This window comes from Hyperolius riggenbachi, chromosome 9 (assembly GCF_040937935.1).
Source record: "Hyperolius riggenbachi isolate aHypRig1 chromosome 9, aHypRig1.pri, whole genome shotgun sequence".
NCBI classification, from domain to species: Eukaryota; Metazoa; Chordata; class Amphibia; order Anura; family Hyperoliidae; genus Hyperolius; species Hyperolius riggenbachi.
The window spans coordinates 19,805,174-19,824,570 of NC_090654.1; the positions used below are offsets into that span (position 1 = coordinate 19,805,174).

Sequence of the window (19,397 nt, forward strand, 5' to 3'; positions counted from 1 at the left end):
GAAGGTACATATATCTAGCCTTGTCAGGCTTGTCGAGCCAGGATTGCGGGATGCTTCGGGGGAGCCAGCGCTGGATTGTCTGCAGCTATAGGATGGTGGAAGCCTCATTGGGACCCAGAGGCTGCCCCCTCCCAAGGTGAGTACCTCCCAGGGGACTTTTTTTTTATACAGGGTCTCTTTAATGATTACTTTTGGTGGTGCTGACCAATCTGCATTCAGATAAAGCAAGTTAGCATAACTTGTGGCCGGTATTGTCCTACCTCTGCTGTCTTAGCCCAGTGGAGAGGAGTCGCCCCGTGGCGAGGATCTTCAGCGTGAGCCTGCGTCGCGGTAAATTCCAGTATTGCTTCCGCACATCTTAGGATGGAAAAAGAAAGACTTTAGTGTCGTATGCGATTATGTCATACCCTCTTTATTTGCAGTGACACCTGCGCTACTGTATTAAAAAAGATACATAGCGCAGAAGCTAACCTGAAGCGAAAATACAGATGAGATAATGAATTATATGCATAGTACAGCTAAGAATTAGAACATTAGTAGCAAAGAAAAGCGTCTCATATTGTTTTCCAGTACAACAAGAGTTAAAGGAGTTATCAGCCTAAAATAAAAAAAAAATGAGCTTTACTCACCTGGGGCTTTCTCCAGTCTCAGCCGACTCCTCCGCTCTCCACCGCTGTCCCGGGCTCCCCACACGGTGCAGAGGCCGATCGTGGGGTCGGCCTTAATGAACCTGCGCGAACCGCCGCTGTTAATCATCGCCATGTGGTCCACGGCACACTGCGCAGGCGCAGTAAGCCCGACCCCGCGGTCAGCCTATGCACCGTGCGGGGAGCCCGGGATGGCGGCAAAGAGCGGAGAGGTCGGCGTGGGACAGTTGGCAGCAAGGGGCTGGAGCAAGATCCAGGTAAGTAAAGCTCATTTTTTTATTTTAGGCTGATAACACATTTAAGAAACTTCGTTGTTATCGATGCAAAAGAGCTTCTCTGAGCTATTGACCCAACTTCGGTCCAAGACAATCCTGTTTTCAGCAGCACATATCTCAACCTGTCTCTCAGGCTAGCTGCACACATAACATAACACGAAAAGCTGCGTTTTATGACATGGTTTATGTTAATGTTGTGTGAGGTTTTTTGTGCGCTTGCATTTTTTATACCGCAGATGCGTTTTTCAAGCGTTTTGCGCGTGTTTTAATGCGTTTGCAGTTCGCATATAAAAACGCATATGCGTTTTGTATGCGTTTTTATATGCGTTATTATATTTACATTTATGCAAATCACTAGGAAGAAAACAAGAAGTGGAAATACATCAGAAATCATTTTTCTTTTTTTTAAACGCATCAAAAATGCATACAAAAAATAAGCAATACATTGCATTTTCATTGACTTTCATTACGTGCGTTTTTGATGCGTTCATGCATAATATTCAAAAAAACTAGCGATTTTAAAAACACCAAAGTACAAACGCATGCCCATGCATTCGTTTTCTATGTGGCCCATTGAGTAACATTGGTGCATAAAACGCAGAGTTTTACGCAATGCTTGCATTTCTGCTATCTGTGCACCTAGCCTCACTGTTACCTGGTTGTTTAAAGGGAACCTAAACTGAGAAGGATGTGGGTTTTTCCTTTTAAAATAATACCAGTTGCCTGACTCTCCTGCTGATCCTGTGTCTCTAATACTTTTAGCCACAGCCCCTGAACAAGCATGCAGATCAGGTGCTCTGACTGAAGTCAGACTGGATTAGCTGCATGCATGTTTCAGGTGTGTGATTGAGCCACTACTGCAGCCAAAGACATCAGCAGGGCTGCCAGGCAACTGGTATTGTTTAAAAGGAAACATCCATATCCCTCTTAGTTAAGGTTCCCTTTAAGGTTTTACTGCAGGAAAGTTAAAAGAGTCATTAGCTCTGCTCTGTTTCATAGTTTAAAATACAGAGTATGGTTTGTGAACTGCAAATATGTTAGAATGATGCAATGTTATAAATAAAGTTATATCACTGAAAAGAAAAACATGAGACAATTTTCTTTGCTACTTATGTTCTATTAATTATCCGTACTACACATACAATTCATTATACAAGGTTTTTTTTTTTTTTTTTTTTTTTTCACTTTAGCTTTGCTTTAAAGCCAACTTGTACTAATATTAGGGCAAAGAGTAGATAAAATCGGCACTCGATGTAGGATAGGCAGGTCAGGGGCCTCAGGTGCAGGCAGCTGTGCCTCCAGACAACAGATGAATTGTAGAACCAAAAGGTAGAAAATTCCGGGCACCAGTTGCTTTGCAAATCACCTATTTATTTGCTCCCCAACACCTTCAAAACATAACAGCAATAAATCCTGGCCTTACAGCCGTTTCGCAGAGAACCTGCTTCTTCAGAGGCAGCGGATTACATAATGTAATGTAATCCGCTGCCTCTGAAGAAGCAGGTTCATTGCGAAACGGCTGTAAGGCCAGGATTTATTGCTGTTATGTTTTGAAGGTGTTGGGGAGCAAATAAATAGGTGACTTGCAAAGCAACTGGTGCCAGGAATTTTCTACCTTTTGGTTCTACAACTTGTACTAATACTTACCTGGGGGAGGGGGAAGCCTCTAAATCCTAATGATGCTTTCCTGGTCCTCCTCAGCTAGCTTGCTCCAGCGCTGGCAGCCGCAGAGAATTCATAACAATAACAAGCAGCGGCCTGCCTGTGCAGTAGAGCAGGCCCCGCTGAATGCTTCCACCGAGCTCCCGTCGCGGGGAGTGTTCTGAGCCTGTGCAGTACTACTTCGCCGGGGCGCATGCGCGGCCGGACTGTGCCTGCACCAACTGACCCGGACAGAGCGACTTCCCGGAGGCCAGTTGCTGATGAACGAGGAGGCGGAGGAGGACGGCGTGGGAGCGATAAACCTGGAGGGGGCTGGAGGATCCCCAGGTATGTATATTTTTTTCTTAAAGGGAAGGTTCAGGGAAACCTGTAAAAAAATAAAAATCCCTATCCACTTACCTGGGGCTTCTTCCAGCCCGTGGCAGGCAGGAGGTGCCCTCGCCGCCTCTCCAGAGGCTTCCGGTCGTCTTCGGTGGCCGACCCGACCAGGCTGGCTGCCAGGTCAGTCTCTTCTGCGCTCCAAGGACGGGCTCTTCTGCGTCCCACGCCGGCGCGCTGACGTCATCGGACGTCCGCCGGGCTGTACTGCGCAGGCTCAGAACTACTGCGCCTGCGCAGTACAGCCCGGAGGACGTCCGATGACGTCAGCACGTCAGCGCGCCGGCGTGGGACGCAGAAGTGCCGGGCCTTGGAGCGCAGAAGAGCCCGACCTGGCAGCCGGCTTGGCCAGGTCGGGTCGGCCACCGAAGACGACCGGAAGCCTCTGGAGCGGCGGCGAGGGCACCTCCTGCCTGCCACGGGCTGGAGGAAGCCCCAGGTAAGTGGATAGGGATTTTTATTTTTTTACAGGTTTCCCTGAACCTTCCCTTTAAGACCCCATCTCTGGTACAATTATATTATATAAAATAAGTCTAATATTGTTTCCGGTACAGGAAGAGTTAAGAAACTCCAGTTGTTATCCCTGCAAAAGAGCCACTGATCTCTAAAGCCTGGTACACACCATGCTATTTGCCATCAGATAGGTGGGTCGAATAGATAATTTCCAACAGGTCTGATCTGACTTCCAATCATTTTTCTGATCGAGTGATCAGAAAATCGATTAGAAAAACGATCGGAAATCCGATCAGATCTGTAAGAAATTATCTATCGACCCACCTATCTGATGGGAAATTGCATGGTGTGTACCAGGCATATAATTTTCAAAGTGGCAGAGAGCTCTGTCTTCTGAAGCCTATTATCTCAAGTGTCTGGCACTGTATTTTGTCTTTCTGCAGAGGATAGTTCAAAAGTTCATTAGCCTGCTCTGTGGAATCATTTAGAATGATTGAGTAGTCTGTAGTAGTAATGCTTCAATGTTATAAAAAAAAAAAAAAAAAAAAAAACAAAACTATATAACTGAAAATAAAAATGAGAATATTTTCTTTGCTACTAATATTCTAGTAATTATCTGTACTACACATACCTTATATCATATTTTTTTCGCTCCAGTGTCTCTTTAAAGGGAACCTGAAGCAAGAAAAACTATTTAAAATAAACACATGACGTAGCTGCAAATGTCGGAGCAGTGCTTTTCGGTGCTGCTAGATTTGGGCGCAGCCATAGACTATAATGGGAATTAGTCTATAGCGGCGCTCAGTGAGTAACGTCGGCGCAATCAGAAGACGGAGCCGAAGTTGCTTAAAAAAAAAACCACAGTAATTCGGCCTCCAGCAATCGCTGGAAGACGAATTATATCATTCCCCCCTATCCATGGCGGCCTGGAGGGGGAATAGTAATTAACTTGTGCAGCAGCAGGATCAGCCATATACCAGCTGTACCCTGCGCCCAAGTCTCCCGGCGCCGATTTCAAATGTACTTGCAAATGTATATTACACACTCCCCGTCAGTTCCTCTCAGAAACTCACCATTTTCTTCTTACAGTGATGCCTTCCAGTTCTGACAAGATTTTGTCAGAACTGAAATATACCAGTTGCTGTCAGTTATAAATCAGCAGCTGTCAGTTACAACTGAATGTGCAAGGTAATGTCCATGTTTCCCTATGGCTCAAGTGGGTGATGTTACAGTTTAACAGTGTGCTGACCAGGAAGCGGTTATGGGTAATGACCATTTTTAAAATGGAGGACTGAGAATTCCACTGATCACAGTGGACAAATTAAATGCAGGAGAGGAGAAAGAGATAGAGTAGTAGATTACATAGGAGGTAAGTATGACATGTGTATGGTTATTCTGACTTTTTATTTTCAGCTCATGTCTTTCGTGTACCCCGTTCACTTCCTCACCCTTTCATCGAGTGCTTCATGGCCGTGTGAAGCGGGTAGCCATCTTTTCCGACAATATCACAGCGAGCGTGGCAGCGCAGCAATGCCAGAGCCGACTCTGCTTTGCCCATCCGGCATGCCACGTGAAGGGGCGTCTCCCGGCTGTGGCTCAGGTGGTTGATGCCGATGGATGGAGAGGAGCACAGGACCTGAGGGTAAGGAAGCAAAACCATTAATGGCAAAAAATAACCAGGTGCCAAGGGATGGAAATTTAGCCAAATTCATAAGGGCAGTATCATGAACATTGAGATACACGTCATTGAAGGGACAACGAGTTTGACATCGACAGTGGCTCAACAAATTGAAATGAACATTATGGTATATTATGCTTCAGCGTGCAAATGGTTAAACATTTCTTTAAAGGGAACCCGAGGGGAGATGTATATGAAGGCTGGCGTGTTTATTTCCTTTTAACCTTACTGGCGGTAAGCCCGAGCTGAGCTCGGGCTATGCCGCGCAGGGGGAGATCTCAGCCCCTGGTGGGGCGATTTTTATCCTGTAAAGTGCTGTACGCGCAGCTAGCACTTTGCTAGCCGCGCGTACAGCTTGATCACCGCCGCTCTGCGGCGATCGCCCGCACGCAGAGGCAGAAGAGGGCCCCCCCCCCCCCCGCCAGAGCCCTGCGCTGCCCGGACCAATGAGTTCCGAGCAGCGCTATGGGCTGGATCGGAGGCGTCTGACGTCAGGACGTCGGCTGACGTCCATGACGTCATTCCGATCGTCGCCATGGCGACAGGAGAAGCCAAACAGGGGAGCGCGTTATATACGCGTTCCCCTGTTTGCTACTGTTGCTGGCGACGATCGAACTAGAAGGACACATGCGCCCTCTAGTGGAGTTTCATGTAGCTACCACTCTGGTAGCTTTACATGAAACATAAAATTTTTTTTAAAAAAAATTGGATTTCTGCAATTTTTGCAGAAAAAATTAACCGCCAAGGAGGTTAAACAATGCATATTGCCTGGCTGTCCTACTAATCCTCTGCTTGTAATGCTTTAAGTAATAGACCCTGAACAAGCATATGCCGATCAGATGTCTATGACAGATCTGACAAGATTAGCTGCATGCTTATTTCAGGTGTGTGATTTAGACCCTACTGACCAGAAAGATCAAGCAGACAGCCAGGCAACTGGTATTGTTTAAAATGAAATAAATATAGCAGCTTCCATAGGTCTCACACCTCGGCTTCCTTTTAAAGGAGTTATCAAACAATATTACCTACCTCCCCCCACCCCCCGATCTACTTACCTGGGGCTTCCTCCAGCCCCTTGCTGTGGACATATTCCCCCTTGCTGCTGATATATCCCACGCCGCAGCTCTGCTTTCAGCTGCCGGCCTGGTGTCCACGCACGGTGTCTCACCAGGCGGCCTCTATTGCGCCTGTGCAAGAGCTACTGTCAATCAAATCCACGTTGTCCGCGGTGTACTGTGCAGGCTCAGAACTACTGCGCCTGTGGACTACACTGCAGACAACATGCACTTGATTGGCAGTGGCGCTCGCGCAGTAGAGGATGACCTCAAGGTCGTACTTTAAGACTTTCTCAGTAGTCATATCTTTATATGGAACATTCCTTTATGTATTAGTAACATACTCAGGTAGCCATTGTTTATATGGGTGTATAAGGTAGCCAACCCCCTGTATCGACTGCTTTGTACAGGACTGATTGCTGATAAGCAACTTAGCTTGGATCATCGCATTTAAGTTGCTGTCAGAGTAAAAGGGGCCCCTCCGGAATATTTGTGAACTTTTATCATTGAGTTTAAGGATATCTGACCATCATCTGTAGCTAGGTATTGAACCATTACATTTTAAATCATGTATACAAGATTTCGAATGTGCCCCACCCCTCCTCTGGAATCCCCTACAAAAAACACATCCGTCATTCTCCAACTGTTGAAATCTTTAAGTGCTCCCTCAAAACTCACTTTTTCTGCAAAGCTTATACTCTAACTTATGCTGTTCCTCCTCTGACCTCTAGCCAAGTTCTTACTCAATATAACCTAAAAACAGGTCATACACGTGATTACTAGATGAACATGTTCAAAAAGGATCTATATATCATGGCTGTTAGGTCCAAATAGGTCTGTTCAAATAGTGAGTACACCACGATCAAACTTTAAAAACGGTACATCCGGCTCCCTTACACTACTATATCAATATAAAGAAAGGTCTAACAACAAACTGGAACCCTCCGTCTGTGCGGGGATGCTGTTATGACCTCTAAAGATCCTTAGGATTAAAGTGTAACTGTCGAGCATAAAATCAATTCTTTATTTTTATCTGGTAAACAAGTAATAAGGATGCTAACCAGGCAATTCAAAAGTTAAAATCACTATTACTTTTCTTGCTGATAAATGATTATTCCCCAGTTTATCTGACTCTTATTTGGTACGTTGCCGCACAAAGGAAGTTGCAGGGCATGCTGGGTTGTCATTTTTTGCTTCTGAGCATTAGTTTAGTCTGAGGGGAAATAAAGAAGCAAGAAAAGAAAACCCAGCATGCCCTGCAACTTCCTTTGTGCAGCAACGTACCAAATAAGAGTCAGGTAAACTGGGGAATGATCATTTATAAACAAGAAAAGTAATAGAGATTTTAACTTTTGTATTGCCTGGTTAGCATCCTTATTACTTGTTTACCGGATAAAAATAAATAATTGATTTTTGATTTTATGCCCGACAGTTACACTTTAAGATACAGATCCACACCGGAGCAGGAACTTACTCTCTTGTGCTAGGATACTTCACTTAAACTTCGTGTTGCATCCAGCAAGCTCCGGCTTATGACTTCCGGTCTGGCGGGGAGACGTCACTTCCTTTGATGCATCGCGGGGAGACGCATAAGAGGAAGTGACGTCTCCCCGCCGGACCGTAAGTCATAAGCCATGTAAAGTTTGATCGTGGTGTACTCACTATTTGAACATAAGTAGTTCCAAAGCCTATACAGCTGCTTTACACGGTGGATCACTCTGGACCTAACAGCCATGGTATATAGATCCCTTTTGAACGTATTCATCTAGTAATCACGTGTATGACTTGTTGCTTCAATATCCAGTGACTGTGCATATAGGTATAGGTAACCCATAGGAGGTTATTCCTGTATGCTTCTCTACATTTTGGGTGGACTTAAAACTTTTTTGTGCATTTTTAGAATTGAATAATTGTTTTTATATATTTTTACGGGAAACTAGTGTGCTCTGGTATGAGAGGTTGTGTGTGTGAGGTCTGTATATGTAATATTTATCGCAGCAATAAAAATCATCTGACCTGTGAGTGGCAGTAATTCGTATATGTCTAGCGCTCCTTTTAGTTGGTGGGAGTAGGGGAAATCCCACCCAAGAAGGTAGCAGCAGGAAGAAGTTGTATATGGGACAGTGTCTTCAGTAGATAATGAGTCTGTACATTTGATAACTCATCATCTTGTATGCATCCTAGTATATTAATATTAAAGATTGGTTGCATATCTAATACTCTAGCAGCGCTGCCTCCAGGTTTACATATTGCATACTACCCCACCTCTTGTTTCCTCCCATTCCTTTAGATTGTAAGCTTGCAAGGGCAGGGCTCTCTCACCCTTTTGTTTCTTGGAAGTCAATCATTTTGTGTCTTGGAACTTGATGAACATTTTATTCACCATGTTACATTTGTCACTGTTATTACTATGTCTACCAACTTTGTATTTTGTACCAGTGTCTGTGTTTGGTGTTTACCATTGTCTTTATTATTATGTACCCCATGTTTGTTTCTTACTTTGTGCAGCGTCACAGAATATGTTGGCATTTTATAAATCAATAATAATAATATATTTTACAAGTGCAAGTTATTTTTATGTGGTTTCAAACCACGATACAACTACAGTACATATAAATAGCCTTGGTGATAAATAGGTGCTTTGTTCACAAGTTTTGGGAATTATGAAGAGTCATCAGTGGAACAAAAATGTGTGAGGATGGAGGCGTCCAGATTATTAAATACTGTATTTTTTCTCCCTGAAAAGTGTGTGTGTGTGTGTGTGTGTGTGTGTGTGGGGGGGGGGGGGGGGGGGGTGGTCACTGCGTCTTATAGTCTAAATGCAGGGAGTTCCTGACTTGTGAATAGTCCCTGCCATTACGGACCTCCAACCCGCGGCAATGTTGGGAGCTCCCTGTACAGTGCCCATGCAGAGGGGGACACAGGGGGACAAACGGAGGACACAGGGGGGCACAATGGGGCATAGAGGAGGACACAAGGGGGACAGAGGAGGAGGACACAAGGGAAACAGAGGAGGACACAGAGTCACACGAGGTACAAGGGGGCATGAGGTACAAAGGGGGCATAATCCACAAGATTCCCCTTCACCATGGATGCACCAGGAGTAGTATATTTTTTTTACCACTGGTTCTTGTCCTCTAAACCTAGGTGCGGCTTATGATCAGGAATGTCTTATAGTCCGAAAAATACGGTAAGTTTTCTATTGGCATAAAAATCATAAAAAGGCGAGGTATTCTCTTACCTCTCCAGAAGACATGACACCAGATCAACTGGAACTTTTTTTATTCAAAACACAGATATACATTGCGTTTCACGGGTACTATCCCGCTTCCTCAGGTCAATACACAGTACCTTGTAACAGTGTGCATAGAGTATAGACGCCTCTCTTCTATATGTGCGGAGCATTGCTCACATGTACCTACCTCAATAATCCCGGGGTTGTTCTGGCGGGCTGCGTAGTGGAACACTGTCTCTCCGTTAGAGTCGGCGATGTCCTGCCGGGCCTGGCACTCCTCTATCAGCTCTTTAACGCAGTCAGTGTCCCCCTTCCGGCAGGCCAGATGCAGGGGGGTGCAGCCGCCATCACACTCTGTGCTGTTCACACTCCTGAAGGACAAATCCGCGCATCAGTACAAGGGAAACGGAAGCAAATTTGATGTAAACTTTATCAGGGGGTGGGGGGGAGAGGGGGGACGCCTCTGGATCCTAAAAGAGGCTTCTCCTGTCCTCCTCAGCCAAGCCGATCCAGCGATAGACCACCGAAGCGCAGGTGCACTGTGCCTGCGCAGCAGCACGGACCCACTCGGACTCTGGGGGAAAAAAGCCAAGCCTGATTGGGTTTGTGCTATTGGGTATGCGGCTCGCACATGCGCAGTGGACCTGATCGGACTCGACTTTTTCTGCCGGAGCCCAAGCGGGTCTGTGCTGCTGTGCAAGTTGTCAACAAGTGATTTTTAAGGGGTCTCATCGCTGGAACGAGCCGGTGGACGGGAGAAGCCACTCCAGTATCTAACGTGCATGCTCCATTGAGACACTTTTTTTCCTTACAGGTACACTCCAATGGTTGTCAACTATTGGTCACTAGGTTCCCTTTGATTGGCAAAGCTAATAACTCAGTGTTCTCCCCAGCCTCTTTTAGGCGGGTGCTCCACCCGGCTAGTTTTGGTGAGCACCCGGCTGTCATCAGCTCACCACCTCCTATGCTGTAAGCAGAGTTGTGCACAGAAGCAACGGCCCTGCATTCTCTCATATTGCCCCACCCGGCTACTTTTGCATGCCACCCGGCTGGAAAAAATTTCTGGGGAGAACTCTGTAACTGTATCCCAATTTGTATGTTGATAATTAATTTTCTCACCTTAGAATGCCATTATGCCTAAAGCTTTCACGAAGACCCATCTCTACTGCCACATGCGCCAGGGACCATCCGGGGTGGGAACGCAGGCAGTCTGTGAGCTGCTGGATCATGTCCAGCCGGAGTCCTTGTCTGGCGCTCTCGTAGAAAGGACGCAGTTTGACAGCATATTCCTGAAACTGCTGCAGTGCCGCTGCCTCCGAATCCAACTGGAACAGGCTAGAGGAATACAGCAGGAAATCATCAGCATTGTACAAAACCTACCGCATTACTGAGCTAAAAACTGATTATAAGAGATTTACTCAAACATTCTGTACGCCTGATGGCAGACCAGGAGTTTATAAATTCCTTAACAAAATTGATATTCTCCATTTTATTAGAGTCTAGCTTAAAGCAGTAGGATCAGCCATACTATGCCAGGGGAAAAAAAAACACATATATAAGTAGATAAATACTTGATCTACTTACATAACACATGTATTATACTGTCCACGTTTTGATTTCAGTGAATGTTATATAGTAAATTACGAGAATTCTGTTCCTGGTGGGGGCCATGTCTTTTGCCCACAGTTAAGGCTAACTCGTGATGTCATTTCTGCCCTTTACTTTTTTTTCTTGTCTCCTCCAATCGCTGAGTTGCCTCAGCCTTGCTTGTAAACACAAGTGAGTAGGGGATTAGGTTTCAGATAAGGAGCTGGCAGGAAAATAAAGGGAGGAGGAGGAATAGATTATAGATAAAAAGAATCCCCAGCATGCAATTCTTTGGCACGACTACTAAAGGGCCAGTGTTCCTTAAGTATGTGATAACTCCAAATCATAACAGCAGAAAAAGTTTTGAAAGTTTTGAATGCAGGATTAGCATCTTTATCACTTAATACACTCAGACCAGTTGCTGTTGAAATTTGATTTTTATGGTGACGATACCGCTTTAAAGCGGATCTGAGATGAAAAACTAACTATAACAAGTAACTTATATCTTAGTCTATATATCTTATCTAAAGTTTAGATAGTTTACACAGCAAATCTAGCTGCAAACAGTTTAAGATGATTTATTCCTGTGATAAAATGAGGGCAGCCATGGTGTTTGTAAACATTACACACAGGCAAGCTGATCTACATCTCCAGCACTCAGCCTGTGAAAACCTAATTCCCCCTCCTCCTCTGCCTCTGAAATTTCTGGCTAGTAACACCTCCCCCTCTTCCTGCCCAGACTGTCTGAAAATGCCAAGGCTCTCTGAAAAGCTGTGGGCGAGGCTTGTTTAGTTTATAGGGAATTAGAGTATTAAACATACATAAATACATTGTATTTATTCTTTTCCGGATCAAAGAGTGCACTTCCTGACTAACGTCAGGAAGTGAAAAAACGCAATCGCTTGGCAAAACCGCTTAGAAAAGCGGTTCACAAAGAAAACAGCGCGCAGTTAATCGCCGGGAAATGGAAAAAAAAATGCAGCAAAAACCTACAAACGGGGATGGACAGAACAGAACACAATGTAAACAAGGCATAAGCCAGGAATTAAAAAAAAAAAAAAAATCGGCAGGGATTCACTGATCCTCCAGTCTCCCGTCGCCAGCTAGTTTCATTTTTGCTGAAAGGCCTGGTCACGAGTATTTTTCTTTGTGTTCCCGTCCGCAATACCATCCTGCGCCTGTGCAGGACGCTATTGAGGACGAGAACATGAAGAAGGATACGTGTGGCCAGGCCTGCGCAGGTGCAGAAAGCCTGCCGACTCCCTGTAAGGCCTCTCAGCGAAAACAAAACTATCTGGTGGCGGGGGACCGGAGGATCGGCAAACCACTGCGAGGGCACAGGACGGCTAGAGGGGGCTGGTAGAAGCCCCAGGCAAGTAAAACTGATTTTTTATTCCTGGCTTAAGTGTCCCTTTAAGGTGGCAACACACATTGCAATTTTTTCCGTTCAATTATACCACAATTCAATAAAAAGGATTGGTTGGTTGTACAGAAATATTTGAGGTGGCCATACATCTCTAGACGTGGCATATCATTATTATCGAATTGGATGAAAATCTGTGCTTCCAAGAGCATGCACGATCGACCATGCAACCAATTTTGGTCCGAAATTGGTCACATGTGTGGATCGGACATGCTGCAAGATGTCAGACCCTCGTGGTTGATTGCATGAGCAGCGGTAACAACGAGCAATATCGGGATGAGTGACGAAAACCTCTGGCGCTGTCCCTCCTAATAGTAAAATGCCCCTCCCCCATGCATTATACGTCAGACACGGGCCGCTTATAAGCCGGCAACTACGTGGGGAGCATGTATGCGGATAGAGCCAGCAGCGGACATGGCCATGTAAAGTATAATGCTCCGTGCACTGTGAGGGAACATATAACATTAGGGGGGCAGCGTCAGAACAGCGAGGACGCGGTCACCACGTCACAAGGCCGATTCCCTAGAGATATTTCATGCTTATATCAATCGGGAATCAGCCTGCGGTGTATGGGCAGCCGTACGTACCGGAAGGCATTCTGTGGGGTCAGCGGATTGATTAGTAGACATTCCCAGGATCTCGCGCTCTTACTCCTGTAAAGCAAAATCCGCCCATCTTCTCTGATCCGGGGGCAGCCGACATAGTCCGTGAGCGGCACTTCCCGAACTTTATACGGGTTTGTAAACAAGTTGCTCACTGCATTCACGGTGTTGAAGATTCGCCCAAACAGGTCCATGGAAATCACTGACAAGGAGAGACAACAGGGTAAGCAGAGATTTACCCAATGTGTTCGCACAAATTCCCAAACATATTACTATTTCCAGTCCCCTATTTATAAAGTACAGCAGATATTGTTATTATTATTATTATTACTAAGTGGCTAGATCAGTGGTCCTCAAACTAAGGCCCGCTGAGGCTTTTTTACCGGTCCCCACACATAAAATGTATTACTTATCGATGCAGTCTGCTGCATCTTTAAACACTGGTGGCCCGCATATAGAATAGCAGTTCTGGCACCAACCTTGCACATGGAAGCCAGAAAGAAGTCATTTGCTGGCTTCTGGGTTGTGCTACAGGCTTTTGCAGGCCATTAGGTTGACCCTGTCCGGTCCAGTGACTTTGTAGGACGAAATCCCCGCACTTTGATTGGCCCAATAGGCTGTCTGTCACTTGACAGGCAGCCTATTGGGCCAAAGTGCGGGGATCTCTTCCTAGAAAGTGAATCAACCTCCAAGTCAGCTAGCTAATTGTACAAGCTGTTAGTCGGTATTTCTCCTGTCTGGCTCTCAGGGAAATTGCTGATGTTACTGAAACTCAAGAGAAGATGAAGACGTGTCTGACACTGCCACTGCCCAGCGGATCAACTGTATACACATCACCATAGCAACAGGGATGTGAGCCCTCTGCTGCGCATGTGCACTGTCCCATAGCTAGTAACATATTGTATGGCTCTCACGGATTTACATTTTAAAATATGTGGCGTTTATGGCTTGCTCAGCTAAAAAGGTTCCTGACCCCTGCCCTAGATCGTCCGTGTATGATATAACAATAAGGCTAAGTCATCACACTGGCGCCACGTTACTCATGCTCAATAGAAATTTCAGTCTCCAAAATGGCTGACTGGCAGCTGGTTTCAGAGACATGCGCAATTGCCCTATGAAATTGCCTGGAAGCAACGCCGGCTGCTGTGAAAAGGACTGTACCATTCTCCGTACAGAGTGCACCTTTCTCTGTACGCTCAACATTAGTCCCCATGGAAACGGACTGCAATATTACTTTAGTACTGCAGGAGGAGGTGGGACATCACTCACCTATTGCTTGCTGCAGTACTAAAGTAACAGCACAGTCTGTTTCCATGGCAACCGAAATGAGAGAAAAAAACCTTTCACAGCTTTTTTTATAGAGCAACTTTATAGAGCAACTGCCTGTCTCTGAAACCAACTGTCAATCAGCTGTTTTAGAGACTTAGGCCTCAATTCACTAACCTTAACTCCTGTCTTTAACCACTTCACCACTGAGGGGTTTTACCCCCTGACCACCAGAGCAATTTTCACCTTTCAGCGCTCCTTCCATTCATTCGTCTATAACTTTATTATTACTTATCGCAATGAAATGAACTATATCTTGTTTTTTCCGCCACCAATTAGGCTTTCTTTAGGTGGGACATTATGCCAAGAATTATTTTATTCTAAATGTGTTTTAATGGGGAAAATAGGAAAAAATGTGGGAAAAAATTATTATTTTCAGTTTTCGGTCATTATAGTTTTTAAATAATGCATGCTACTGTAATTAAAACCCATGAAATGTATTTGCCCATTATTCCCGATTATAAAACCGTTTAAATTATGTCCCTATCACAATGTTTGGCCCCAATATTTTATTTGGAAATAAAGGTGCATTTTTTTCAGTTTTGCGTCCATCCCTAATTACAAGCCCGTAGTTTATAAAGTAACAGTGTTATACCCTCTTGACATAAATATTTAAAAAGTTCAGTCCCTAAGGTAACTATTTATGTTTTTTTTTTTTATTGTATATATATATATTTTTTTTAAATTACAAAAAAAAAAAAAATTGGGGAGTGTGGGAGGTAATGAGTTAATTTATTATGTAAAACAATTTATTTGTATGTGTAAAATGCATTAGGGTGTAGTTTACTATTTGGACACAAGATGGCCACAGTGAGTATGTTTACATGCGACCTGTAAGCGTCTGGAAGGACGCTTACAGGAAGCAGTAGGAGGCTGGGAGACTCACAATGATCGCGCTGTTTCTGAAAGAAGCAGCAGATCATTGCGGGGGCTTAGATCAACGAACGGGAATGGATTTTCCCGTTCATTGATCTCCGGGCAAGCGGGCGGCGGCGCGCACGAGCGGCGGGAGCGCGGACAGCGGCGGGAGCGCGGAAGGTATGGATTTCTCCGTCCCTGGTTTTTTAGGAGGGAAAAAAGGGGCGGAGAAATTCGTACCGCCGGGGGTAAAGTGGTTAATAACTCTTCTGAGCTTTTTTACAGTTATCACAATTATATCACCATGGTGATAACTGTAAAACAGCTCAGAAGAGTTATTACAGACAGGAGTTAAGGTTAGTGAATTGAGGCCAAAGTTCTATTGCGCATGAGTAACGTGGCACTAGTGTGATGTCTTGTTACATCGGGACTGTCAGGGGTTGTTGACAATCTAGGGCATGCCGACACCACACCGGCCAAAAGCCAGACCCCAAATGATGTGTCCGAAGGGACAAATTAGGTAGGGATGGCCCTGCTTGGGAGAACTCATGGAGAAGCATGTGATCAGTTTGATCAGCTGATCATGTGCTAAACCAGGAAGTCATAACAGCGAATCAGTACCTTACAAATCTATCAGCTGATCAAACTGATCACATGCTTCTCCATGAGTTCTCCTAAACGGGCCATCCCTAAAATTAGGTTATCAGTACAGGAATACATTTGTTATATTGCCCTCTATTGCCTAGCGCAGGGAGAAGGCAGCAAACCACCATTGGGAACATATGTACGCACTTCTGGCTACCGATACTGGGAAGTACCTCTGGCTACTGATAACAGACGGCTACTTACTTCTGCGGTCACCTCTGGCCACTAAATTTTGCTAAGGTGTTGCTCCATGCTGTTGCCCACATGTAATGAGCCCCACCCAAAGTAGGATCATCCATCAGGCAACCTAAGCAGGTGCCTGGGGCCTAGTGGGTGTCAATCGGCCCACTCAGCACCTTCTTAGACCTCTCTCAGCTTCAGATTACCAAAAAGACCACAGGGAAGCCCCAAATCTACGACCTTGCTTAGGGCCCCATTGCATCTTAAAGGGAACCTTAACTAACCTGAAAAAAAATGTTTCACTTACCTACCAGACTCCCTGTGCCTGCAACGTCCTGGAGCGTACCTCCGGTCCCCCACAGTGGCTGGATTCGGCGACACAGCCAGTGGCCGGCGACTGTCTCAGTTGCTGAAATGGAAAACCCAGCCATTGTGGGGGACTGGAGAATCGTTCCAGGATGGTGCGGGCAAAGGGGGGCTGGTAGAAGCCCCAGGTAAGTGAAACTCTCTATTTTCCAAGTTAGTTAAAGAGACACTGAAGCGAGAATAAATCTCGCTTCAGAGCTTATATTCAGCAGGGACATGTGTGCCCCTGCTAAAACGCCGCTATCCCGCGGCTAAACGGGGGTCCCTTACCTCCCAAATCACCCCTGCAAAATCCACGACCAACTTGGTCGTAGATTTTGCTGCTGTTGAGGCAGGGCTAACGGCTGCAGCCCTGCCTCTCAGCGCCGTCTATCAGCGGCGCATCGCCGCCTCTCCCCCGCCCCTCTCAGCGAAGGAAGACAGAGGGGCGGGGGAGAGGCGGAGATACGCACTGACAGACGCGCGTGAGGCAGGGCTGCGGCCATTAACCCTGCCTCACCAGGAAGAGATCCCCGGGACTCCACGAGGGGATTTGGGAGGTAAGGGACCCCCGTTTAGCCGTGTGATAGCGGCGTTTTAGCAGGGGCACACATGCCCCTGCTGAATATAAGCTCTGAAGCGAGTTTTATTCTCGCTTCAGAGTCTCTTCAAAGGGACACTTAAAGGGGCACTATGGCGAAAAATTATGTTTTATAGCCACTGTACTATGCCTAGCTGTTTGTAGAGCATAGTGGCTTACATGTAGTGAGGCACAGGGGCTTTTTTTTTTAAACACTGACATCACCTTGTATACATTATCAGTCACGTCGGCAGAAGTACCTTTCCGACGCCACTTAGCCTGTTCCATGTAGTTGTAGGGAGGCAACTTTCCCTGTTGCTGTAACTGACGTTACAGTTTTCCCCTCTCTGCAGCGCTGGAAGGTTTGTTCTAAATTTCAACTGCACCATCGTGCAGTTATAGTGATCCCCCATGAGCCGTAAAGAGTAGCAGCTTATGTGCTGTGAGGGGAGTGGAACGCACCCTCCCTCTTACGTGAGACGCAACTGCATGTGAGGAGGACTGTGGAGGAATGCATCATCATTACTGATGACGCTGCCCGGCAAGGACCCCTGTAGCTGAAGCTGGCATGTGCTGCGCAGACAGAGCGGCAGCTTGCAGAGCAGACACAAGCGCTGTAGCTGTGTCCTGCTAATTGTACAGTAGTTGTGATTGTTTTTTTTGTGGTGAATTTTTTTTTTTTACCCAATCGTTTTTTCAGTATTTTTTTTCTAAAGCAAATTGCAGGTAGTTATTCAGCCAGAGTAATAAAAAAAATGAATAACTACCTGCAATTTGCTTTAGAAAAAAAATACTGAAAAAACGATTGGGTAAAAAAAAAAAAATTCACTACAAAAAACAACAACAATCACAACTACTGTACAATTAGCAGGACACAGCTACAGCGCTTGTGTCTGCTCTGCAAGCTGCCGCTCTGTCTGCGCAGCACATGCCAGCTTCAGCTACAGGGGTCCTTGCCGGGCAGCGTCATCAGTAATGATGATGCATTCCTCCACAGTCCTCCTCACATGCAGTTGCGTCTCACGTAAGAGGGAGGGTGCGTTCCACTCCCCTCACAGCACATAAGCTGCTACTCTTTACGGCTCATGGGGGATCACTATAACTGCACGATCGTGCAGTTGAAATTTAGAACAAACCTTCCAGTGCTGCAGAGAGGGGAAAACTGTAACGTCAGTTACAGCAACAGGGAAAGTTGCCTCCCTACAACTACATGGAACAGGCTAAGTGGCGTCGGAAAGGTACTTCTGCCGACGTGACTGATAATGTATACAAGGTGATGTCAGTGTTTAAAAAAAAAGCCCCTGTGCCTCACTACATGTAAGCTACTATGCTCTACAAACAGCTAGGCATAGTACAGTGGCTATAAAACATAATTTTTCGCCATAGTGCCCCTTTAAGCCAGGAATAAAAAAAAAAAGTTTTACTTGCCTGGGGCTTCTGCCAGCCCCCTGCAGCCGTCCTGTGCCCTCGCAGTCACTCACGGATCCTCCATTCCCCTGCCGCCAGCTAGTTTATTTTTCGCTGAGAGGCCCTGACAGGGAGTAGGCGGGCTTTCTGTGCCTGCGCAGGCCTGGCCATGCATGTCCTTCTTCATGTTCCCGTCCTCAATAGCGTCCTGCACAGGAGCAGGTTGGTATTGCAGACGGGAATGTGAAGAAAAATACGTGTGGCCAGACCTGTCAGCGAAAACGAAACTAGCTGGCAGCAGGGACCGGAGGCTCCATGAGTGACTGTGAGGGCACAGGACGGCTGCAGGTGGCTGGCAGAAGCCTAAGGTAAGTAAAATTGATTTTTTATTTCTGGCTTAAGTGTCCCTTTAAGCCCTCTCTGGTCCAGGTTCAGCTCTTGCTAATTCCAGTTCCCACTAACAAAGAAATTCAGCAAGTAGAATCCTATGCTTGCCTCAATTCACATGCCAGTGGTTGGATTACTTCGGCTGATCGCTGTGTGTCATTGCACAAGGAGACGTCTCCCATAACATTCAATGTAATTAGTGACATTAAAAGTGACTATAATTATTTTTTATTGTATATATAATACATAACAATACATAAATATATACTGGCGCAATATAAATCAATACTAATCTCTATCTCCGCACAGAGATGCTGCATTGCGCCTCAGCTCTGTACATTATCCACAGACGCTAAATTACATGGAGACAACAGAGAGAAAAGCGCTGATGTCACCGTTGTCACGTTCCTCACTCACCTCTCCCGCTTCCGGCATATAGACCCGTCAGCCAGCGTCCCGGCGCTCAGCCAATGGCAGCTCCGCTCCTCCACATACTACCGCCCATCAGCCAATCACAGGGGAGGGAAGGTGGGACTTCCCACGGCTCCTAGCCAATAGCTGCTCTGACAATGCACTGTCTCGTATTATGAGACTCGGATGGATTGCTATTGCGCATGCGTAGGGCTATGGTGATAATGCGAGTGGGTGACCGTGGCAGTGGTGTGTCACCTGCT

At 45.9% G+C, this 19,397-nt stretch overlaps 1 protein-coding gene across 4 annotated transcripts in view; it reads right to left on the reverse strand.

Moving 5' to 3' along the window:
- The window catches only part of PLA2G6 (phospholipase A2 group VI), a 51,498-nt gene extending 32,303 nt beyond the window's left edge, over window positions 1–19,195 (reverse strand). For 2 of the 4 annotated variants that reach the window (XM_068252090.1, XM_068252091.1), the window contains exons 1-5: window positions 12,981–13,197; window positions 10,503–10,718; window positions 9,571–9,754; window positions 4,864–5,051; window positions 261–357 (exon numbers count right to left, since the gene is read on the reverse strand). In XM_068252090.1, coding sequence (XP_068108191.1) covers window positions 261–357; window positions 4,864–5,051; window positions 9,571–9,754; window positions 10,503–10,718; window positions 12,981–13,189 — 894 coding nt within the window. In that variant the 5' untranslated portion in view covers window positions 13,190–13,197. Of the gene's footprint in view, window positions 1–260; window positions 358–4,863; window positions 5,052–9,570; window positions 9,755–10,502; window positions 10,719–12,980; window positions 13,198–19,030; window positions 19,106–19,140 lie in introns of those variants that run through there. The other 2 variants (XM_068252089.1, XM_068252088.1) reach the window with 2 other exon arrangements.
- Window positions 19,196–19,397: the final 202 nt, after the last annotated feature.